We start from the raw sequence: 26604 nt of genomic DNA on the forward strand, positions 1-26604 counted from the left end.
GCATTTGGTTTCCTCTATGGAAATCCTTATTCCTCTTACTTTCAAAACAACTGGTATAAGACTGAGAGATGAAAAACTTTAAATAATTTTACAGACAGACCCATCTATACTCAAACCCTTGACATGAACCTATACTTTACCTTATAGTCAAGAAGCTCTGGTTTTGTGGCAAAAAGACGATTACAGTGTTGACACCTGAGTTTCACAACACTCCGGGCAAACCCAACATGCTGGGATTGGGCAGCAAGACGCTGGAGACCAGCAGCAGCAGAGCTACTGATGGAGGTGGGAGAAACAGCAGAGGTGTTACTGCCTCCTGCTGACACTGTTGAACCTGTGGGGATGCTTACAATTACTTGGCCCTGAGACAAGGGCACTACTGAAGAATTCATTCCAGTTGGTTTGTTGAACAAATTCTGAAAATAAATAAATAAATAAATAAAGATCAACTTAAACCATTTATTCACAAAAGCAAGAACTGTGAACCTACGTGTGCCAAGCAGTTTTAGGCATGTAAGACCCATCAGTGAATGGCAAAATACTCTGCCTCGGAACAGCTTATAAATTGAATGGAGAAAATTCACTTATTTCCAAAAATAAAATAATTTAACTAATAATGTTAAAAAAATAATACTCTCTCAATACATAATATGGTGATAATGATGCCACTTAATTTTATAGAAAGTGGTTTAATAACATGCCTCAAATATAGAAATGAATTACAAATCTAAGTTTATAGGACTGAGACAGAAATTAGGGAATCCAGACACTAGCAAAACAATAAGTTTATATTACTTCAGTAGGTGACTCACTGACTGATGAAGAAGAAGATTCCTGAAGCCATACCTGGAAAGCTACCACACAACTGTAGCTGCAGAAGTTGCGTATACTTCCATCTGACATGGCTAGGTGATACTGAGGGATTGCTGAGGTTTTACAACTGTTACACTGAACTTGTACACCTTAGCAAATCAAAATAAAAACTGAGTAAATTATACAAATCTATGAGAAATTAAATAAGTGCTATACAATAAACAGAAATTTAAGGGCCAGGTTAAGTTACAGGAACTGACTAAACTCATGTCACATCAAGACAGAAACTAATGTCTAACAGTAAAATCTTTTTATATCACAGTCTACACTGAAACTACAATATAAATGAATGCTGGAATAAATAAGGTGTGGACAAACCTGAAATATCTTAAATTTGCCTTAAAAAAATCAACAAAACACTGTACTAAAAGCAAATTAAGTATAATTTTCAACTATTACATTCTATAGTTTATGAAAGCAGTATTACCTGCAGAAGTAACCATTTTAACTCTGTAAGCAGATAAGCAATTAACAGAACAGAAAAGCTCTGTCTTCCCCAAGCTATTGGTATTTTCAATCATTTCTGCTGAGGATCTCAATGATTTGCAAAGCGCACATGGTGTAATTTTGGCTGATTTCTATTAAGAGAATAAAACAACATTCTTTTTACCAAATTCCTAGTAAAAGCACAATTCTTTGAACTGTTTATACTTAATACTGTTGAAATACTTTAAGTCAGTGGTTTTTAAGCTTCCACTATTACAATCCTCAGTAAGAAGTTTTACAAAACAAGTCACGCATACTTCTGAGATTTTGCATTTGTGTATTATGTATCTATGTATGTACATAAAACTAAAGTTTCATAGAGCAATATATATCAAAATATATGATGTACTCTGATATTTTCCATTCTATTCTATTTCACTGGAAAACAATACTAGTTATATCCTAACAATTAATTTCCGTATCTATTAATCGGCTGTTTTTAAAAACAATAAATAATCACATACCAATGAGCTCATGCTCCTATGCTATACTATCCTAAAAATTTGAAGAACTTTCCCCCAAAGGTGTCATACGTAGCAAAAAAGTGTAAATTTAAGAAAACTAATGAACTTATTAAAAGTTCGAATATTCTACCACCAAAATAACAATGTACATCATAAGCAGTAAAACGGGAGATTTTGCACATCACAAGTGTCCAAATATAAACAACGAACAGTCTGTCATCTTATGATCTCAATTAGGAATTCAACAGCAAATAATGTTAAATGCTATTAACATGTCACACTCTCCGAACAACATAAGCAGGACCAAGCAGGAGATTTTAAGACCTCTCTTCCCTCTTAAAGAATACATTTCCTGGGGGGAAAGGAAGGACAGCAGAATAAAACAGACATTATTATTGCTGTGTGTATATACGTGACTGCATGACCAATGTGATTCTGCAACCTGTACACTCAGAAAAATGAGAAATTATACCCCATCTGATTCAAATGTATGATATGTCAAGATCATTGTATTGTCATGTGTAACTAATTTAAAAAAAAAAAAAAAAAAAAAACGTATCCTGGGGCTGGGTTGTAGCTCAGTAGTAAAGTTTGCCTGGCACATGTGGGGCACTGGGTTCGATCCTCAGCACAACAAAAAGTAAGCAAGCAAATAAATAAATAGATGGATGGATGGATAAGTGTATGTATCTATATACAACTAAAAATTAAATAAGAATACATTTCTGGGTGCAGTGACAAAACGAATGTCTGTAATCCCAGAAGCTCAGGAGGCTGAGGGAGGAGGATTTCAAAGCCAGTCTCAGCAATTTAGCAAGACCCTAAGCAACTCAGTGAGACCATGTCTCTAAATAAAAGCTGGGGATGTGGCTCTGTGGTTAAGCACCCCTGGATTTAATCCCTGGTATCAAAAAAAAAAGAAGGAGGAATGCATTTTTGAGCATTGATATTAAAATAGAAACATGAAAAGAAAGGTATGCCTGAATTCTGCAATGTCTTCTAAATCTTAAAACCTTCCTTTCCCCATTTATGACTACAAACTTAAATAAGGCTTATGTCAAGAGTTATTTTCTGTGAAGCTTTTGTCGACACATCTTGTCCTACTGAATATCGATGACTATGTTTTCTTTATAACCCACCCTACCCCATAACATATCCACATATCCCATATGTATTTACTCATGTACATGTCAGGAGACATGCTGTCCCTCAAAATAAGAATTGCATTTTCAATAATGTACTCAAGAATTACAGTTAAGAAAGAAAGTAACAAAAATAGCCATCAACAATGTGACAGGTTCTATACTAGGTTCTCATTATTCTTTCTTTATATAATCCCAACGACATCTCTGTGACACAGGTGGTATCATAGCCATATGGTACATACCACAGCCATTAAAACACAGTAAAAGTGGGATTCAAGTAGTTTAACTGTTTTCCACAAAGTAAAATTGCATATGAACACAAGGCATGGGAATAAAATCTAGATCTGCTTTAATACTAAATTCCAATTTTTCCCTACCACAGTATATACACTAAAATATGTGAGAAGCTGAATAGGTATTGACTGAATTAAAATTAATTAGTAAGGCCTGGATGTAGATTAGTGGTAGAACACTTTCCTAGCTATATGTGAGGCCGTAGGTTCAATCCCCAGCACTACAAAAATATAAAATAAACATCCTTTTATTTTTTAAGTCATGAATAAATGAAAAGTTAAGGTATTTCATCCTATTTTTTCCTTCTCTTGTGGAATATGAACCATCTTTCAGGGAACTGAGCCCAATAATAGTATCTGATACAATATCAAGAAAATAAAAAGCCTTTTTAATAAGGAAAAGAGAAAGTAGTAATGAAGCTAAGCCCTTTCAATGTGCTGTACATTAACAAGAAATAAACTGAAAATTGTCTTTTACAAGTAAAATTGCAAAATCACAGTAGTTTTTATAGGAAATTCCCAGACACTATTAAATTCACCAATTTTTGTGGGTTGTGTAACAACAACAAAAAATCATTATCTTAAAAAAAAATTAGTAAATGACCTGTTGATGTAGCACAGTGGTAAAGTATTTATCTGTTATGCTTGAGGCCCTCTGTTCAATACCCAGTACCACAAAAATAAAGATTAACTGAATATTTAATTAAAAATAAAAAGCAATTAACTATTCTTTTAGTTTACTTTTTGTTTGTTTATTTTTTTAAAGCTGAAGTACCAGGTATTAAACCCAGAAGCATCCCTAGCACTTTTTATGTTTTATCTGACACAGGGTCTTGCTAAATTGCTTAGGGCCTCACTAAATTGATGAGGCTTTGAACTTGCAATCCTCCTGCCTCAGCCTCCAAGGCTGCTGAGATTACAAGCGTAAGCCACTGTACTCAGCTAGGTTTACCAATTTTTTTTTTTATTTTTCTTTTTTTGAGTACTGGGGATTGAACTCAGGGGCACTCAACCACTGAGCCACATCCCCAGCATATTTTGTATTTTCTTTAGAGACAGGGTCTCACTTGAGTTCCTTAGTGCCTCACTGTTACTGAGGCTGGCTTTGAACTTGAGATCCTCCTGTCTCACCCAACTGAGCCATTGAGATTCCAAGCATGAGCCACCCAGGCCCAGCTTAGGTTTACCAATTTTAAAATTAGTATTTGATCAAAAAATATTACTAACAAAATGTAAATCTAATACACACAAAACTGCATCAAAGACATCTGTCATGTAGAGTTTATGCAGTTTATCTGCAAACCTTATCAATTCACAAAATACATATATCCATTTATTCTTTCCTATTTCATGAAGTAAAAATCCCTTTAGCAATTAAGACTTTGAATTTCTGTTGCAATTTTAATTATATGGCTCCAATTTCAAAAAATGTAACTTGACCCTTTCTTGTCAAATTAAAAAGTATACATGCAAATCAAAATGTATTTCAAAGATTATGATCCTACACACCAAAAGGACAGGACTGAATAGCTCTGGAAGATAAACTGTATTTCTTCTTCATGCTTTTCTGCATTTAAACAATATTGTTCAAAAATATGAATAACATCTGAAATAAAAACCCATACTCTAAAAACACCTACACCAAATGCATGAACAAAAATTCTTATTACAGGATTTTTAACACACATTCATTCAACAAAACCATAAAATTTTTAAAAAACTTTTAATATTTTCAGTATTTCATAAATAATTTCTACCAAAAATTTGTATTCCCTTGAAATGAACAAAGACATCAGGATTAAATATGGAAAAGTACCTGTTTGTATGCTGTGATACATGCTGAACTACAAAACTTCTTAGACTGTCCTTCTATCTGAAGCATGTGGCACTGTCCAGAGCCACTGTAACAGTAACCCCCACAGTTCTCACAACAGTTCATAGTGAGGTTGTTAGCAGATCTAAACTTAGAGAAACACGCATCACTGCAAAGTTTGTGTACCACATTCTGATAATTCACTTCATGTCGAATCTAGGAATTGAAAAACATACAAACAAAACAAGTAGAGACCATCAAAAGTTGTTCTTTAAGCAAGCATTAAACTCATTCCCCCAATAAATTTAAAAGGTAACTTACAACTGCATTCTTTTGACACATGCTGCATTTAGTTGAAATGCTATTTGTATTAATGGTAACAATAGGTTTTTTTTTCAGTTCATATGTTGACAAACATGACTGACTGCAAAAATCTTTACTGGTGGTGGTATTTTCAAACTGTGCACTGATCACATCCTTTGGATTTAAAATATCTCTAGAAATGATAACAAAGACAAAATAAGCCACAATATAATTCTTACTTTTTTCTTTTTGTGAATTAAAGTAAACAAATAAAACAGAGGCAATTATAGTGAAGGGAAAAGGCACTGGAATTTATATTTTGAATAAACTTATAAATTGTTCTGATCCTTACATTCTTTTCAATAAAACAGAATAACCATGTACTTCACAGAATTGTTGTTGAGTATTAGTATAATGTTTCAAAGATTAAAAAGAAATACACTGAATGATTAGCATTCACTATTTCTAGAAGTAGGATTATAGATTTTCATTTTCTTCTTCAGAATCATCTGTATTTTCAAAATATTCTTTAAAAATAATATTGCATTTGAAATTCTTCAAAACAATTTTTTTTTTTTAAGCAAATAAAAGGGGCTGAAGCTATGGCTCAGTGGTAGAGTGCTCGCCTGGCACACATGAGGCACCGTGGGTGCGATCCTCAGCACCACATAAAAATAAAATAAAGGTATTATGTCTACCTACGACTGAAAAAATAAATTTACAAAAAAGCAAATAAACATTTTAAATTACACAATATGTATTCCAACATGGATTTAAAAAATCTAGTATTTCCTCAACAACAATCTGATTCGTAAGCATCAATAGCAAAAAGCAATAGACTATAAACCCTAATGAATAAGGAAGGCTCCCTATCACTCCAACCCTAATTCTACCACCAAAGTCTTCCTACAATAATTTACCAGTTTAACTGTAAAACATTTAATAATTCTTACTCAAGTTGGTGAAATTTTGTAAACAGTCTCTCTCATGAGCATACACCGAAAAAATAAACTATTATACCCAGTTCTGCATCTTTAGCAGACTACACTAGCAGGACACTTTTTTAGGAAAATAATTATTATTTCTGTTTTAATGAAAGAGCACAGTAAACATAAAGGAAAATTACCATAAGAAATAGTTAACCCTGTACTATTCTACATAACTCCATATTTTGTGTCTTTCTTCCATACTTAGTAGATAAGTAGAGTTTTCGTTTCTTTTTTTTTTTGCCTTTAATTATATTTTAGTGTATTTCACAGAGGAGTATTTTACTGAACTGATATATTGAGCCAGAAATTAGCTAAGCCCAGAATGAAGACATGGTCCATACATGTGCTAGCTCACAGTTATTGTGACAAACTATCTATTCATTTATTTACTCATTTATTTAATTAATTCATTTATTTAGCTACCAGGGACTGAACCAAGGGATGTTTAACAACAGAGCCACGTACCCACCCCTTTTTATTTTGAGACAAGATCTCACTAGATTGCCTAGAGCCTGGCTAAATTGCTGAGGCTGGCTTTGAACTTGCAATCCTCCTGCCACAGTCTCTCAGACTGCTGGGATTACAGACATGCACTACTGAGCCCAGCAAAGACATCAAATTTATAAAAGACTGTTACTGATGCATTCTTAAAATTTGTAATATTATGATTAATTTTGAAATAGGTATAATGTACAACAGAAATATAAATGAAGAAATAATTATTTTAGATTGGACCAAACTTGATATTAAAGGCCTCCCAAAAGAAGGTGACATATTAGCTGAGAAACTTAGCTCTTAAACAGAAACTTTTTCTAGAAGGTTAAAGAGATGAAGGTTAAGTGCAACATGCATCAAGTATATGGAAGTACCTAAAAATAGATGTCTCCCTGGTTCAATAGACTTAGAACATAATTTAACTATGTTTTATGTAGTAGATGATATCACACACCAGAATGAGAAGCAGCAATCTCATTCTAGTTGGTGAAAATTCAGAAACGGTACAGACAACCCAAAAATGGTAACTTCTTTGAATATCATTATATCAAGAATCTGATCTAACAGAATTATCCTCTAAATTACTTTTTTAATATAGGATTTAAATAGCATTTTAAAATAAATAGTTTATTTCTTCTTACTAAAAGAAACCTAAAAATCATATGATGATTGACCAAAATATATTGAGAATTTAGGTAAATTCAAGAGGCTAAGAGAGATACTTAACAAAAAAATAAGAAGCAAGCAACAAACAAGTAGAGTGCTGTGTTGCACGCCTGTAATCCCAGTAGCTCAGGTGGCTCAGACAGGATGATCTCGAATTCAAAGCCAACCTCAGCAATGGCAAGGTGCTAAGCAACTCAGTGAGACCCTGTTTCTAAATAAAATATAAAATATGGCTGGGGATGTGGCTCAGCGGGTGAGTGCCCCTGCAAAAATTCAATCCCTAGTCCCCCCAAACAAACAAAACTACTACTGTGATGAACAGCTAATAAGTTTTTTAAAATATATACATATTTTTAGTTGTATTTTTAAATATATACGTATTTTGTTTGTATGTGGTGCTGAGGATCAAACCCAGCGCCTCATACATGCGAGGCAAGCACTCTACCCCTGAGTCAACACCAGCCCCATGAGTTTCTTTTAACCTAAGTGCTGCTGATCTAAAAAAATAGCAGTAGCTTTTAGGAGGAAAAAAATCATTTCTATTTCTTAATACTTAAAAGTGAAATTCTGGGCTGGGGTTGTGGCTCGGCAGTACAGCACTCGCCTCGCACGTGCCAGATCCTGGGCTCGATCCTCAGCACCACATAAAGATAAATAAGTAAAATAAAGGTACTATGTGTGTCCAACTACAAGTAAAAAATAAATATTGAAAAAAAAAGTGAAATTCTTCCTACTGTAATTACTTTACAAATTAAACCTGTTTGACAATATGGGAAAAAATGCATATGCCAAACCTAAAGCTCCATGACACTACATGAATCTTTTAGCTTCTTTGAATTTAAATTTCCTCATATTTAAGGTACAACCAATTGGGCAATTATATAATCACATAAACCACACTATATCAAACTGTAGTAATGAATGTGTAATAAGGGGGGGAGAGAAAGAAAGGAAAAGTGGTGAATAGAGATGAAAGAGTAGTCAAAAAGTAAAATGGAGTGCAAGGAAAAATAAGATTGATCAGTGGTTGAGGTCATAATAAGAGAAAAAGGTAGAAGAAAGGGGAAAAGTGAGTTAATACAGAAAATTAAAAAAAAAAAAATAGCCAAGGAGATACGCAGGTAAGCAGTACACGAAAGAACAGAAAGTGGGGCAGAGATAAAGAGTAAGGGATAAAAAAAAAAAGGCTAAAAGAATAAATGAATGAGGAAGTAGAAGAGTTAAGAGTCAGTAATAACAGGCTTAAAAAATGGAGAATCTCTGCATATGAATAAAACCAAACATGACAGGTGAAACACAACCTCAAAGAGAAACTGAATCTGTTAAGATCAATGTTAAGATATAAACAAGATGACTAAGTAGGTAAAAATTAACCATCTCCAAACAAAGCTATGAAAAACAACAGAGGCCAAAGTGACATGATGAATTTACATGAATATAACATAGATAGAAGCAAGACTATTACATATATTGTATAAATAAAATATAAATATATAAGAAAATGGGCACACATTTTTAAATATTGAGTTTTCTATGGTCACTTTGAAAATAACTGATGTCTTTAAAAGAGGTATCTATTATAAAAGGGGAACTATCACTGAAATTTTAAACTCCTGACCTCTATAAGAAAAAGATGTCGAACAGGAAGTTATCACATCAAATTATTACATGGCAAAATAGGAAACAGGGAAAAAAATCTATAAAAATTATAATTTTCAATTTTTTTTGACTGAATCTTAGGATCTGATACTACAGTGGAATACAGAAATTACAGACATACACTTAAATACTCATTTTTAAAATCATCTCTTATATCACAAACAAAAGTATAAAGAGGTCTGTTCTTGTTAAACTTGCCAAAGTTATTATATAGAAATCATTTAATAGTTATGTCACATAAGCTATAGCTATAAGAATAGCTTTTCCCTTCCAAAAGTTAGGATCATTAAATTATTCAATAAATATTTATTAAGCATCTAATATGCTGGCTATCTAGCAGTGGACACAACAGGCAAGTTCCTATCTTTGGGGCTCATGTTTTTTTCCTTTATATTAGAACACCAATACAAAGGAACACACAAAAACACCAATCTTATTATTTAATCAAATTTCATTTTTAAATAAAAATTGATATACTCCCAGGAAATAAAAATTTGATGCAACTGAAACATGAAAAAGAATGCATTTCAGGTTTTTCTTTTTCTTTTTTTGTAGTTATAGACGGAAAGAATACCTTTATTGTATTTGTTTATGTTTATGTGGTGCTAAGGATTGAACCCAGTGCCTCATGCATGCTAGGCAAGTGCTCTACCACTAAGCTACAGCCCCAGCCCCGTGTTTCATGTTTTAATGTCCCTTTAATGTCTGAAATGCTGAGACCAAAAATATTTCAGATTTCAAGACTTTTCAGATTTTGAAATATTTGCATAGAATTTACTGGTCAAGCATCTCTAATCCAAAAATCTGAACTATTCCAAAATCCAAAACTTTTTCAGTACCATGTCAGTGGTCAAAAAGTTTTGGATTTTTGGATCATATCAGACTCAGATTTCTGGATTAGGGATGCTCGACCTGTATTACCTTAAAAGAGATAATTCCAGAACAAAAAGTTGCAGAGTTTGTTTTTGTTGTTAATCTATACCTGGATATCTGAATTATAGTATATACTTAAACAGCTATTTTACTGCCCAAATATAAACAAAATTGTTTCAGGTTGTTTAAAAGAAATGAAGCATAAAAGGATGTACATATAACTAGATTCTGGCAAAAATCTAATAACCATATTAAAATTTAAGTCTCTTATCTAACTAAAGCACAAAAGGTCTATCTTTTCCCCTTTCTAGGCACAGAACAGATGCCATCATGTATCTATAAACACTAATAAAGTATTAATAAATTATGGTTTAAACAGAAGCCAATGTTTCAAGACAAAAAAAAAGTATTACTCCTCTTTTTGTAACATAATCATTAAAAATGTTTCTAACAATCACCTCACAAACTATATTAGGGTAGCCTTAGTATTTCTCAAATATACCAATTTGACCTTGCTAAGGTCATGGGGTCATATTTCTTTTTTGTTTTTAAACACTGCAATGGACTTTCTGGGATAGTTCAGAGGTACTAAGAAGATAAAAATATATACACTGGAAGCCATTTAAAGTTAAGGAAAAAAAAACAGTAAATAAATTCCAATTATATAGTAGAATATGAAATATAACTTTTAATATTTTTGTACTATTATCTACAGCTACAAGATAAAATGTTGTGGTACAACAATACTCTTAAATGCATATTTTTTGTTATATAAAGTATCTCAGCTGACAAGTATGAAAGGCTGATTTCTTAAAACATAAAAGTCACATTATTTAAAGCTAAAAGAAAGCTGAGCACCTAGCACCCAGAAAGACTTATAGCAGCAACATGTTGGCACTAAAATGTGTGGTACTTCTAATAAAACACAGAAACATTGAAAATTAAACATAACATACAGGCTAAGACTAAAGTATGCTAAAAGACAAGAAAGAAGATAATTTAGAATTCTGCTATACTTTGAGCAACTTGAACAAGTTTTCTTGGTGAGAGGAGGCGGTGGGCGTGCAGGTGGAACTGTGTATCCAGTGAGGCACAGTGTGGAGCAGAAAAGCTGAGTAGATCCTTTCCTCTGATAAGCAGTTTGCCCTTTCTGGAGGATTTTTTTACAACCAGAACAGGAAACTCGAACAGCTGTGGCTGGAACTGAAGGAAGCATTTTATTCATGCCAGATGATGCCAGTGAAGGCTGAAAGCCAGTAGTCAACTGTGGAGCTTCAGAAAAAAATTGAAAGAAAAAAAATGTTTTACTTTTTACCAAGCATTTCAAGTATCCATTCTTTCTTACTTTTCTAGAATAAGTCTTAAAACCCAACAATAATGATACAAGAAATAATTTAAAGGCATTCTAAATGAGCAGAGAGAACTGTCTTATTAATAACACAAGTAGAAACTTCCTCTCATTCATGTTGGTCAGAATAAATATAATTCATTTATTCAGTTTTGTTTCTTACCAAGAGGACTGCCACTGACTGAAAACACAGCACTAATTTTCAGTTCCCCCTCTTGAGTTTTTTGCTGTTGGCCATGACTATACTCCTTTAAAAAGGAAAAAAATAATAAATAAATAAACATTGAGAAAACAATAAATGCCTAAAGAAATCCAGACATTCAAGACATTTTAATGTTGCTATATCAGTGGAAAATATTTATATTAACATTAATAAGAAATAATAAAATACAAAACAGTAAGCAAACTAATAAGGTTTTGTATATACTGGGAGAATAAACGGGAAAAATGAAAGTTAGCTACCTAATGAGCCCGTGGTACTAGATATTTATAAATTAATTTTGAAACTGTTTAGTATTACAGTATTTTAAGTTATAGTTTATTATAAAAGTAATACACATTCTCTATAGAAAATTTAGAAAAGTAGAAATAAGAAAAAAATCTAATCATATTTCTATCACCCCAAAAGAACCCACTGTTGTTCTTTCGGTATATTTCTTTCCAGTCTTTTCCCCTCCACTATTCAAAGGTTTTCTTTCTTTACACAGTTGTGATTATTCTAAATAAACTATTCTTAAAAACTGATGATTTATTCACATGAATTTCAATCATTTGAATTTTTACATATTATTGCACAATACTCCAAATGACTCCTAATGGTTAAATACCAATGTTTCCAAGACTGAAGTCCAAGAAACCCTGTGGTTAAGGCAGTCTGAGAATTCTAAAGTAACATTTTTTAAATTGTTATTTAAATGATTTTTATATGCATATCAACATTTTAAGTCATGAATAACCATCACTTAAATGAAGTCTAATACAACTGAGTACTGTTGTTTGCTTTTATAATTATATTGTTGCATCATGATACCATTAAGTGTCAGACTGAACTTTTAAGATATTGTTTATCACATTGAAGTTCAAATTACTGCAAAGATCCCTTATTATTGGAATTCTGGGGTATCTCAGACATACTCCCTGTGTGTGTGTGTGTGTGTGTGTGGTAAGGAGGGTGTCAGTACGTTATTAAAGTTTGAGAAATATCAAAACATACTACTTTAACAGACATAAGATTACACAGGGACATGACACAAGTACAGTGGGTACACATGCCTCAGGCACAAAATTAAAGGCACCAAAATGTTCAGCAATTTAGATAGTATTTTAATGTAGTATTTTGAAAAACCAAAATTTATGCAAAAATCTTTGATGAACAAAATAGCAAATTTTTAAATAAAGACATCAACTTTTTTCCTTTTGCCTCAGGCTCCAATATGGCCCTGCATGGTATTGAGATTATATAACCCAATGTTGGTTCATTTAATGAATGTTTCCACACATTTAATACAATCAATAATTCAATGATTAGTATCTTTTGTGAATACCCGTAACTTGATTCTAAAAATGGAATTACTAGATAAAAAGGTACATAATAAAGGCTTTTGATACTCAGTGACAGATTGTTTCCCCAACAAAACTAATCTTTTTTTTTTTTTTTTTTTTTTTTGATACTGGTGATTGAACCCAGGGGTACTTTACCACTGAGCTACATCCCCAGTCCTTTTTATTTTTGAGACAGGGTCTCACCAAATTGCTTGGGGCCTCGCTGAGTTACTGAGGCTGGTCTTGAACTTGCGATTCTCCTGTCTCAGCCTCCCGAGTCACTGGGATTACAGACATGCGCCACCATGCCCAGCTCTAAGCTGATCTTAATTATATTTATTCCAGCTATTAATTTAAAAAAAAGCCAATTCAAAGAGTATTTTCCCATTGTTTCAATTTGCAATTATTTTTAGTGTTCATTTACAAGGTACATTATAATTTACAGAATTAACCTTCTGTAGCATCTTGTCAATATTCCCTCAATATGTACTTTGAATTAAAATTTTATGTTTGAGGTTTCCATTTTTATGCCAAAAATCTAACAATCTTTACCTTTGTGATTTCTTCTATCTCTTACAAAGTTTTACTTCCATAATAAAATAATAAGAAAGTGGTTTCATTGTTTATTATACAGTCCTTTAATCCAGGGGTCAGCAAACTTTATCTGCAAAGGGCCAGATAGTAAATATTTTTGACTTTGCAGGCCATACGGTCTCTGTCACAACTACTCAACTCTGCCTTGGTACAGCAAAAACACCCACAGATAAAATGGAAAAAAATGACCGTGGCAACATTCCAATAAAACTTTATTATAAAAGCAGTGGGTTAGGGTAAAAAAAACACACACAAACAAGGTGGATTGGATTTGGCTAGACACTGATAATTTGCCAACCCTAGCTTTGTTTCTTTCCCTAAATACCTAGTGAATTCCTTCCCACTTGCTATTAATAATAATATATTAAGTTCATGACAATAATGTCTACCTCGGGACTATCTATGCTGTATCATTATCAGCCTAACTAATCTTATACCATACTATTCTAATCAAACAAAATTGTAGGATAAACCATTTAACATGATTTTGCCACTCTCAACCTCCCCAACTATTTTTTAGAATACGTAAGTACATAGCTCAGTGGTAGAGTGCATGCGTAGCATGCATGAGGACCTGGGTTTAAACCCCACCCCAGTATAATTTTAAAAAGGTAAAAAGATAGAACATATATGCAACATGTTTATATATGCACAACTATTATTCTTCAAAACCTGGGGCCTAACCATTTACATTTCCCTCAGAATTACATCAAACACGCATCTTAAGAATAACTAACATAATATCTCTTACATTTCTTTAAAAAGTGGTGTCTCCATTCAAGTTGTCTTTCATATGACATAAGTACATATTAGATGCTGCTGGGAATACCTATCTTTCTTGTTGTATCATCTAACTTTGGAAAAGTGATATATAGAAATATTACTAACTTTTATATAACTATAATTCAACTAGGTACTCCACTAAACTTTCAAAAGTTCTATTAATTCTCTAACAAAGATCCTTACCAGCAAATGATGATCATTTTATCTCCTTTTTTCCATTACTTTTTCTTCTAATTTCCTTAACATCTACTGGGCCAAAAATCCAGTAAGAGTTAAATAATACTGTTGACATCAATAAGCTGTAGTCTTTTAACAGAGTATCTATTATAAGAAATGTATAATGAATTACATGAGATGTCTTTTGGCATCTAAGAAAGTGACTATAACAAATACTCTTACTTATGCTGCTGATGAAATGTATATATTAAATTTTTTCATATACTGACATCCTGACATTCCTATATTACATAGTATGTTAAAACAAATTTTCAGTGGGAAAATCTCAGAAAACTACAAAAATAATCAGTGCTCATTAGCTCACATCAGTGGTCTCCAGCAAGCTCTCTGTGATGGCAATTCCAAACTTCTGATGCATTCTTCAACCAACTAGCCTATCTTACTTATACTTATATTACTAATAGTAAAATAAGTATATTTGTTAAGTTCTCTGTTTGAATACACCATTTATATTACTAATAGTAAAATAAGTATATTTGTTAAGTTCTCTATTTGAATACACCATATCTTCAAGGCAGAATATCTGGTTTATCTGTATTCCTCCACAATGAGTACTTTTAAGAAATGAATGAGTAGAAAATAATTGTTAAATGTATTTGAGAACTGATTGATGACCCAAAAGCTTTTAAAGGAAAAAAACACAGGTGTCTGACCACAATCATTTACCAATACCCTTACTTTGTTTACCACAGAAAGATCCATATTAATATCCCAGGACAGTATTTTAGACATGAAGAACACAGTTTCTGCAGTCAAATTAAATTGTTAAGGCTAAAACAAAGTCCTAAGATTTGAATGACTGAATGACTGTATTAAACGTTCCAAGACTATGTGAATCACTATCATGAAAATCAGTTAAATTTGCTTTCCCATCTTAATTTATTTATTTCAATGAGAGATTATAGATTAGTTCTCCCTAATCAGGCAAAATAGCACATTCCTGTACTCACAGCAGCTCAGGGGACTGAGGCAGGAAGATTCTGAGTATGTGACGCCAAGCCTTAGCAACTTGCAACTTAGTGAGACTGTGTCTTAAAATTAAAAATAAAAATAAATGGAAAAAAAATTAAAAATAAAAAAAAACCTGTGGCTGTAGCTCAGTGATAAGAGCATCTCTGAGTTAAATCCCTAATACCAAGAAAGGAAGAGGGTTGGAGAAAGCTCTCCATCTATTTTTATGAGAAAGAAGAAAAGAATCATGATTTTCACATAGGTGTCTCGTTTTCAGAACCAATGGAAAAAAAGGAAAAGAAAATGTGAGGTCTCTGGCCCTCCTTAAAATTTCTATTTTAAAACCTTCTCTTGGCATTTTAAGAAATGAAGCAACTTTTACTTACAGGAAGATTGGTAAACTATCAAAAACAAGACTTTGATTATGACCCCACTCTGGCTCTTTCCTGGACATAAGACCTTCAGTAAATAACAATCTCTAGAAATGGAACTACCCCATTCAAAAGTGGTAAATATCCTTTACTCTGGCCATCTTCCAGAGTGTTGTTGAGTGGATGAAATACCATAGTACATATAAAAGCATCTGTACTTATTTAAAAAAAAAACTATAGAAAATACTATAGTAACATGAAATGGGATTAGAATGAAGAAATGAAACTGGAAAATCAAATGAAGTTATGCCAATAACAGAACCAGGAGGAAGTGACTAACAAACCCAGAAATTTATAACTGAAGAAATAACCAAGAGCAAACGGGTAGAAGTTAAACATACATACACACATTTCAGTAACTTTGCAATTTATATATAAGTGAAGAAATTAAAACCAAAAGGAGAATTAAGAAGTGAACTGAGAGTAAAAACTATAAAATTAAGCACAAAGAAAACCAAGGGAAGTTTTGAAAATGTGTCATGAGCTCAAACTATGATTTTATTAAATCATGAAAAAAGTTATTAGTAAATGATAGTCAAAAGTAAAGGTTGACCAACTGTAAAGTCTATCAGTATTTATAAGAAGGTTAAAGTAATATTTTTGAGACTATGAAAATAACACATAGGAATTCCCTTTTTTAGTCTATGGGAAATTAATAAGATTAATAAAGCATTATGCAGTACTGAAAAGCAAATAATATAGATTTCTAAGGGTCATGGGGGAGAAATACCTAAAAGAACAGGACAATGAAGAGGGAGAAGGAGGGGGTCAGGAAGGGAAGAGAGAGGAAGAAGGAGAGGGAAAGACAAGGAAGAGCAAAGAACATGAGTCCCCTGGGGGATTCCAAAAGAATTATCAGAGGTCTGGTTCAACAGGATTAGTGTGGCTGACAATACAGAAGACTGCTCAAGGAAAACCTACCTTTATCTACTCACATCCTGGGACTGCTTTATTACGGGGGTCAGGGTAAAGAATGCTTTTGGATCTTATGCCTCAGACCTACTCATATTACTGCTTCATTCTTAAGAATCCAACCATGTGATGAGCCTTTGGGATAATTCTTCCCCATAATCAGGATAAAACTTCGAGTTCAACATTTTATAGCACATTTTATAATTTTGAGTAAGTGTGTAAAAAATAGGCATTTCTATCCATCCATCCTATTTATATGCTCCAGCCACGAATGCCCTCTACCCCCACTATATTTGGTCTTTCCTAAAACTGTTTTTTGTCCCAAAGAAATGTCACTGGGTCATGTACAAGAGAAACAGATGTCTTTGGTGTCCTGCCAAAACTATGAATTCTTATGACTTTCCCATGTCCACACTGTGGAGCATGTAAGATTTGAGATCTACCCATAGTTGAGATCTACAGCCATAGTTGTTATCTTCTGAGGCATATACTATCACATGAGCTTTCCCTGGGTGTCAGGACATTTATCTCTAATCCAAAAATCTACAAACATGTTCACTCTACTTTCTATTCAATATTTCATATTCTTTTTACTGTCTTCTTCTAGAACCATACTCATATCAATCCAACTCCTATAGCTTTATTGTCACTACCCTAATGCATATATACCTCCTCTTGGGCACCATGAAATTCTGGCTTCATTGGGCATCAATCTGACAAATACAAATCACCTACCTCCATAATCACCTATTCTTCCATGGATTTACTCTAGAACAGTGGTTCTCAATAGAACATGATTTTGTTCCCCAGGGGACATTTGGCAATATCTGGAGACATTTCTAGTTGTTACAAATATAGAGAGAAGTAGAAGCCAAGGATGCTGGTAAACATTCTGCAATGCATAGGGCAGCCCCTACTAATAGAGAATCTGGGCCAAAATGCCAATGGTGCTGAGATTTGAGAAATTCTGCTCAAGGAGACCTGAATAAAAAAATTATCTGCCACAGAAGTCCTACATTCTTAAGTCCTCTAATAAAACAGAAAGATAGGAAAAGATATGCCAGTCATGGTGGCACATGCCTGTAATCCCAGCGACTCAGGAAGCTTAGGCAGGAGGACACCAAGTTCAAAACCACTTAGCAAGGTTCTGAGCTACTTAGTGAGACCTTGTATCAAAAAAATAAAAATGGGTTGGGGATGTGACTCAGTGGTTAGGTGCCCCTGGGTTCAATCCACAGAACCAAAAAATAAAAACTAAAACTTTTCCCAGATCAAATATAATTTCAGAAAAATAGCTAAGTCATGCTATGTTCACTTCTTATCCTCTGAATTCATGTCATCTGTACAAAATAGACACCTTCAAATAATTGTTACTACTGTATATTCATCCCTTAGACCCCTTCCTATATTTAAAAATGATGATGGCATCTGATATAACTTACTTCTACCATTCCAACTGCTGAAAGTCATGAACTGGATATCTTAGTTGACTTCAGAACTTCACAGTTACAGGACACCTATGACTTTTACCTCCACAGCAACTTAAAATAGCAAAGCTCCATGCTTACCCTCAGTACTCAAAATCTCAAACTTGGAAACATGTATCATTCACCAAAGCTTCCTTTACTTTCTACCCATTACTCCAATAAACTGGTTCTTTGCTCAATTAACCCTTCCAAAGATACTCTGCTCATTAACCCCAACCTGAAAGACAATAAATCCATATCTAACCTGTACTTCATTAGCAGTAACTGCAAAGAATTACTATTCTGTATGCAATCACACCACAAACCCATAATCTACCATAAGCCTTCATCAATATCTACTCTATCAATCTCAAATCCTTAAAGACTCACTGTTTCCCTAATCCTGCACTGAAATGCTTTACAAAAATCACAGTGGTATTAACAAAGATAATTAAAAGCCTTAATTACTACTTGGGAAATTTTTCATTTAACTCTTGTTAATGCCTTGCAAGACAATTTGAATCACCTCAACCTCCTTTAACAGTCTCCTTTCACCTTGTCAACAAACAACTTCACTTCTTAAACACTTCCTCTCTCAAATGAATAATTCAATGTGTGGAACAAAAAGAAGGGGGGAAAACAAAAAGGTGAAATGTTTACTTGAGCATTTTCAGGTTCATCTTTAATTTTGTCTAGTAGTCCCTGCTGTGGTGCCATTGCTTTGTCATACTCATCATCCAAAGGTTCTTCTTTAATTCTAATATTTGATGCAAAGGAATTCCCCAGTTCCGAACCAATGGATTCTTTATTGGCAAATGGGTAGCTGGAATCCTAAAACACAATATAAAGGATTAATAAATATTCAAATTTAAAAATTATTCCTCTTCAGGTTTAACACCCAAAGAAAAGCTTATTGGAAATGAAGAACTGTGGACATTCATCAGGCTCCCTATACCTAAAAGTAAATGTGCTATAGGTCTAAATATCAAATATAAATAAAGAACCTAAGAGCTGAGGCTTCTTAGAATGTCTCCAAATATGTCCTTACCCAAATAATAAAGTAAATAAAAAAAAAACATCAGTGTTCTACCTGACACATATAGTTAGAGTAGAAAGTGACATACAGAAAAGTTTGACACTTGCCACAGTTAACAGCAATCTACATACACACTGAAAACTTACCCTAAAGTTTGTTTCTGGGGTTTGTGGTAAATGGGTATGTAATGTTTCTTCAACTTGATTAGCTATTGAAAGAAAAACAAACAAACAAATACATGTATATGAATAACAAATCTTATTAAAAATGACCCCAAAAGCTATCATTTGATAATCGCCTCTCTTTTCTAACAGATATGCTCAATAGAGTGAACTGGGTCCCCAAAGAACACCCAAAAGGAAGTTTCACTCAAAATTATTTACAACCTAGCCTCACCTACCTTTTAGCATTACTTCATACCTTTTCCTTGCTGCAACATAAAGTGGCTACTTTATTCACTGTGCTCTGAAAATAATACTTGTGTTTGTTCTGCAACTCATTTCTGCTAATTCTACTCCAAAGTCTCCTCTGTCTATCCTAATATTTATAATTTTCCAGATTATGCTTAGTTCAAAATTCACCTCTCCTCTATAAAACACTCCCTATTCACTAAGTTAAAAATTATCTCTCTCCTAAGAATCCTTAAAACAGAGTGTTTCAGCTATTTGAAACAAATCTTATATTGCCTTATGATAGACTCTTCTAATATTGCCTTTAATTATAAATTAAATCTTATGCTATTCAACTAGTCAGCTATTTCATGTTTTTTCCCTTCTACTACTCCTAGACATTATGTTCCTTCAGAAAAAGGACTCCCACAATTTTCATTATCCTCTACAGGGATACTGAAATTATATACTGAATTACATAAATCAGTAACACCATATATCCTTACAGAACCTTGTACATAATAGTTGTCCTTATAAACAATATAACTTTGTTCTTTCTACTATATATTAACTAGCATTGTCAACAGAAATATAATGATTGGCATAATGCACTTGCTTTCCTTTGCATCAGTTTAACATTGTGGAAGGATTACATTTTTCACTGCACATGCTCCAAGAATACAAAGATGAATACAATAAAATGCAGCTCTCAAAAAACTCCTACACTAGTAGGTAAAGCAAAAACAACAATAACAACAAAAAGAGAACTATAATATTGTTTGATAAGTACTATAAATGAGGCTGAAACAAAATGCTGTGAAAATACAGGTAAGAAAACAATTCATTCTTGATATAGAGCAGTTAGGAATAACTATAGAGTAGAAAAGGTTTATAAGTTAGGCACCATTCAAATACTTTTATAGGCACATGTACAAGATAGAAAATGACATGCAGGCAAATGGAACAGCAAGAAAGGTATAGAAGAAAATATATAGTATATTCAAGAATGGAACTGGAGCTAACATTTGGTACACTGGGCAAAGAGACTCAAAAGGAGCCTCGAGAAACTTCTCCAACATAAAATTGATTTTTTTTTTTTTTTTAATCTTTCTATACTAATTGGTGGGACAGCAGTTTGAATGAGTGCTTACAGCACAAAGAAGTTAAATCCAACTTCAGGTTCCAATGCTCAATCAAAGAAAATGAACAGGTGATTCAAGTATCTTGTCTTCTCATCAAAATATTGCAAGCAAAGGGAAGGAGAAATGAGATTTAGAGCTATTTTTCAATCATTTATATCATTACCAAAAGTTACTGGGATAAATTCAGTCACTCTGCAAAGAACAAGGATAAAAGAAAAATGACAAGCTTACAATGAATTTAACTGTTCATATTTACTTAACATTGAAAGTAATAAAAGCTATATTATTATCAATACTTTGTTACTGTGTTCATGGTGCTATTCCAACAATTATTACCTGCTTTATCAAAAAAACTGCTTTTCAACCTTGAATCCAAATCTTTATGGGGTTTATCCAATCGTTTTTCACGTTCATGATAAGTTAGGTCTCTATTTTTCTCCTTTCCAGAAAATGTCTCTTTGCTGTTTTCTCTTACTAGACTAAAATCTTTCCGTATTGATTTAAAGACAGAAACCTGATCAAACTGTTTAGGAAAGTCTTTTTTTAATTTATTCTGAATTTGTATTTCATTTTCATTGTCTGATTCATGCTGTGTGACTCTTCTCTCTACTTCCAAGCTATCATCAGTATGGATTGAAGAAACAAGATTGTCCTTTGAACTAAAATCCTGTTCATCCTCATTGTCACTACTAACGACTGGAATTCCTGCAAGATCCCCAGAGTTCAAAAAATAATCATCTTCATCCAGCAATGAATTTTCAGATCCTGTTTGATTCGGCATTCCATAAGACATGCTGTCAAGGGTAGGAGTTAAGTTGTGGTCTATATCTTCAGACATTTCTGTATCCATGATACCACCACCTTAAAAAGTAAAATACTGTTTAGACAAATGATAGTGCTAAAAATGACCACAATTATAAGGTCTGTCTGGTATTTAGCCAAACATATATATATATATATTTTTTTTTCTTTTCAAACAAAATAGATAATATAACCATAGTATTCATTTAACACTGGATATAGGTGTGACGGACATGATTACCCTCATCCAACAGTTAAAAGAAATAGAGAACCAAAACTTGAAAAACTACTTTGGTTAGAAAGGAAGACCACGTGACATAAAGAAAAGAGGACCAACTACAGAATCAGACTTATCTGGGTTGTAATCATAGTATAATCCTGAAAAATCTGTGATCCTAAAAAGTTAACTCAGAGTCTATAGATAAAACAGCATAATACTCACCTTGAAGATTAATTTATGGTGAGAATTAGTGATAAATAAAGGACTTACTGACATAGTGACTGAAACAGAGAAAGGAATATGAAGTGCTAACTTTAATTTTACAATTCTGGATTCAGCTACCCAGAATACTCACTATTATAGAACCCAGATTTCTGGTCCAAAGAGTTCAACTTACTTTCTTTCTTTTTTTCGGTGTGTGTGGGNCTTCCAGTCTTTTTTTCTTGTGGTCCTGGGGATTGAACTCACAGCTTTGTGCATGTGAGGCAAGCACTCTACCAACTGAGCTATGTCCCCAGCCCTTCCATTTTCTCTGTGTTAACACTAATTCAGACTTAACACAGTTAATATTTACAAAAGAAAATATTTAAACATGAAAATAAAATTTAACCATCCTAAGAGTAAAAAAAAGAGTTTACTCTTTATAACTATATGCTAAAATCTCTCCCATTCCAAAATTTTTTTAAAAAAAGAAGACCCCCAACCCTATACTGTCCTCAATTATCTTTCCTACATGAATTTATAGAAAAAAGTCTACATTAGTTCATTTCTACTTCACCTCCCAATCATCAGTCCTTTGAGCTTGATATAATCAGCTCCCAACTTTCCGCTGAAATTATTCTCACTAACAATATTAGAGTCAAGTCCAACTGATTATTTTCAAACCTTAAGTGGTATGTCCCTACTGAATAAAATTCCTTTGGTTTCTTTAACAATGAATTTCTTCTCACCTTTCTAACTGCCCTATTAACTTGTTTTATATTCCTTTTCCTGTTCATGTCTTCAATATTAGGTTTTCTCCAGAATTCCAGTTTCTTATTCCATACACTAAGATTAAAATATTTTATTCACCTGCATAGCCTTTTGCTACTGACTTTCTAATTAGATATCTATATTCAATTAGCTCCTTTGTATGTAAGTCCCTAAGGAATTCCAACTTAAAAACTGTAAATTCAAACTCATCATGTACCTAATCCAAGCTAACACTTCTTGTATTTCCCTCACTTGATTAATGACTTTGCTAAACCAGCAACTGTTCAAGATATGAGAATTGTTCCAATCTCCCTCTCCCCTGGCAACTTCTGTCAACTCTATTAGTTAATCTCTCTCAGACATTCAGCACCTAGTTCTAGTACTTCAAATTTCTTCCTGTACTACTGCAGTATCTTTGACAGTGCACTAATTCAGTCCACATAAACATTTAGGAAATAATTATATTCTTACAAACCCTGGGCCCAGAACACATTTAATTGGTCCACAAATAGGCAAACTAGAACTAATAAAAACAGTGAAACGAAGAATGAAAATATTACAACATTGGCATCCCTGTTTTTATCTGTTCCTGAAACCCAGATACAACTTCAGGTGATAGGACCATTCCTCAACAATTCCTTGGACTCGATGATTCAATATATTCCCCTTTTTACTTTAGGTATTTGTAATAAAGTCCAAATGATAGATTTATTTATTTTTTTATTTGTTCTTTATTTTTTATTTGTTCTTTTTAGTTACATGACAGTAAAATCTACTTTGATATATTTGTACAAACATGGAATATATCTTATTCTAATTAGGATCCCAGTTGTGTGGATGTACTCAAATGAGAAGTTTTCCTCAAGTTATCCTCTCGTAGAGACACCAGAATTATCTAAAACATTAATCATTCCATATTATTCTCTCCCCTGAGATCCTTCAATAGTTCCCCTGGCTTAAGGAACTGACTAACTCATTCAGCACATAATCTACGGTAAACACTGTGCTAGGTACCAAGGATAAAAAGATGGTAATGATTTCTGTTCCTCAGAGCTAGAAAAACAGTAAAATGGAAAACTTGAAAACAGTGTGATAATAGGTAAATAAAACTTTCAAGTTCATAATGCTATCAGGAGAGATAAAAGCATTCTATTAAAAAAGCATTTTTGGTTTAATATATCAGAAGAATGATTGCTAATAAATGAAGAGAAAATAATGGGCCAAAAAAAATCACTTTTCTACTTTCTAAAATAATAATAAATTCAGAGAACAAATGGTAAAACAGACGCTAAAATCTTAAAAGGACATGTGTACTAAAGAACTTACATGATGAGTCATGATCATGACTGCAACTTACTTTCTCACAGTATCCCATATAGAAGAAGCAAGGCAGGAGAGAACAGCAGAAACAATACTATAGATATTATTATTATTTTAATTTTTCCATTTATTTGAAAATTCTCATAATAAGAGAAGATTAGGAAGAAAATACAAATAACCAGAGTGGCCACACACATCTACCAAACTGTAAGCACCTAAAGTTCAGTGTTAAGCCTTTTCTCTACAACGGTTTATCCTTACTAGCAGGCCACATGGCATATGCTCTGTAACAATTTCATGAATGAAATGCATTTTAGAAGATCCGCAGTTTAAGTTCTACTATAGATGAGATATCAATACTAAAAAGCAATACTGCAAGCAATTCTCCTTACCTCTACATTTAAATTCAAGATATGGTATCAGGAAATAGATAGTCACCTGGAAAAAAATACATGCCTAACTCACACCAAAATAACTTCCATATGTACCTAGTTTAGATGTTAACATTTTTTTAAAGAAAACATGAAAGAATTATTTTTAAGTCATAAAACTGAGCAAGTTTTTGTAATGATAAAATGAAATTAAAATACCAGTTTATTGAAAAAAAAATAAAAGATCAAATGTGACTACAAAAATTCCTATAGAAGAAAAAAATCAAATTTAAAAGATAGAAGGATAAACTGGCTAAAAAGATTTCAGTGCAGTATATCATAAAGGGTAATCTCTAAGAGAAAAAGAAGAGACTCAGAGTCCAATAAAGAAACACGTAACCAAATACACAAATAAAAGCAAAGAATCTGAACAAACATTTCAAAGAAGGGAAATACCAAGGGTCAATAAAAGAAATGTATATTAATAATGCAATGAGCTACCATGTTCACATAGCAGGTATCCATTGTTCTGTCTTCCCCCTCCCCACCCCCCACCCCCACACACAAATTTATTGTTCTGTGTGTAAAGAGTAGCATCTTGTGTTGGTCATTTGGACTTAAGTTTCTTGTGAAAGTCCCATGTACATGTAAAATTATTAAAACTTGGTTTTTTTATTGTTTTTTGTTGTTGTTAATCAGCCTTATGTTAATCTGGTTCCTGGATCTAGCCAAAAAGCCCACATAAGGTTTAAGGGGGAAGAAAGGAGAAAGTAGAATCTCTTCCTCTCTCATACTCTATATGATGCTTGGCATATTTCTGGAAAAACAAGTACATTTTACTAGAATTGAATGACCAAAAGTGCTCAAAATGGACAGAGAAAGAAGAGACCTATGAGAAATTTGTAGATAACAGAAAAATTGCAAAGTATTTAAATGAGAAGAGAAGTCATTTAAAATTCCTGAAGACATGTTTTATTTATGTTTTATAAGGATCTTGTGTTTTACATATGGATTCTGTATACCAGAAGAGTGTTGAATATTATAAGGAAGTGGAAAATGAAAGATGGAATACTGGTTAGGAAGCTATTGCAATAATCCAAGGAAAAACTGGTGAGTAGGGCCAAGTTGGTAATAGCATAAAGATCTCAGGTTTGGATACACTTTAAAGGTAGATACATTTCCTGGTATAAGATGCTGGGAATAAAAGAAGTCAAGGATAACATAACAAGGTTCCATTTCTTCAAACAGGAACACTAGAGTATCAAATCAAAAAGAATAACATGAATACTTTGGTTGTAGGACTGTTCATTTTGATATCTTTATTAAATCTTCAAATGGAAATATAAGAAAGCCGTTGGAGAACAGTGAAAGTCTGTAATTCTAGCAGCTCAGAAATCTGAGGCAGGAAGACTGAAAATTGAAGGCCAGCCTGGCCAACTTTTTAATTAAATTTAATTAAAACTTAAGTGGGGACTGGGGATAAAATTGAGAGGTAAAGCTCCCCTGAGTTCAATCCCCGGTGACAAAAAAAAAATAATTAAAAAAAATGAAATACAGCATTTGGATATATTAGTCTGTAGTTAAAGATGAGACTTCTGCCAAGTAATGAGGAAAAACAATTAGGAATGCAATGTAGAGATAGTACTTAAAATTCACCTGACTAGATAAGATCACCTAGTTAGTTTACTTACTAGAAATGGGAAACAGCCAAGAGTCATGAGACATTTCAACATTCAGAAATCTAATAGGAATAAAGGTTCATAAAAAGACACCAAAAGAACAGCCAGGGTTGGAAATGTAGTGGTAAAGTGTCTGCTCTGCAAGCACCAAGCCCTGAGCTCAATCCCCAATAGGGGATGGGATTGAAGAATGGGAGAGACTAGCCAGAAGGTAGGAAGAAAAAAAGGGAATTACTAGCTATAATAAATGCTAACATGACTAATAAAATGAAAACTGAAAATGTATTACTAATATTTGCAAAGTTTAAATGAACTTTTATCTTAACAAGAACTGTATCAGTGGGAAAATAA

The 26604-nt window shown here is 33.0% G+C and overlaps 1 protein-coding gene across 8 annotated transcripts in view; it reads right to left on the reverse strand.

Annotated features, from left to right (window-relative positions):
• Zmym4 (zinc finger MYM-type containing 4) overlaps window positions 1-26604 on the reverse strand; it is a 101854-nt gene that overhangs the window by 37742 nt on the left and 37508 nt on the right. For 4 of the 8 annotated variants that reach the window (XR_007352104.1, XM_015485283.2, XM_048815773.1 and 1 more), the window contains 10 exons: window positions 21227-21751; window positions 19506-19567; window positions 18984-19154; window positions 11571-11655; window positions 11076-11331; window positions 5396-5570; window positions 5078-5290; window positions 1301-1451; window positions 847-962; window positions 141-416 (listed from right to left, as the gene is read on the reverse strand). Coding sequence is in view for 7 of the 8 variants with exons in the window: in XM_015485283.2 (XP_015340769.2) it covers window positions 141-416; window positions 847-962; window positions 1301-1451; window positions 5078-5290; window positions 5396-5570; window positions 11076-11331; window positions 11571-11655; window positions 18984-19154; window positions 19506-19567; window positions 21227-21751 (2030 nt within the window). In the remaining variant the exon portion in view is untranslated. Of the gene's footprint in view, window positions 1-140; window positions 417-846; window positions 963-1300; window positions 1452-5077; window positions 5291-5395; window positions 5571-11075; window positions 11332-11570; window positions 11656-14509; window positions 14631-18983; window positions 19155-19505; window positions 19568-21226; window positions 21752-24595; window positions 24623-26604 lie in introns of those variants that run through there. The other 4 variants (XM_048815771.1, XM_048815772.1, XM_048815775.1 and 1 more) reach the window with 4 other exon arrangements.

Source organism: Marmota marmota, unplaced genomic scaffold (genome assembly GCF_001458135.2).
Source record: "Marmota marmota marmota unplaced genomic scaffold, marMar, whole genome shotgun sequence".
Classification (NCBI taxonomy): domain Eukaryota; kingdom Metazoa; phylum Chordata; class Mammalia; order Rodentia; family Sciuridae; genus Marmota; species Marmota marmota.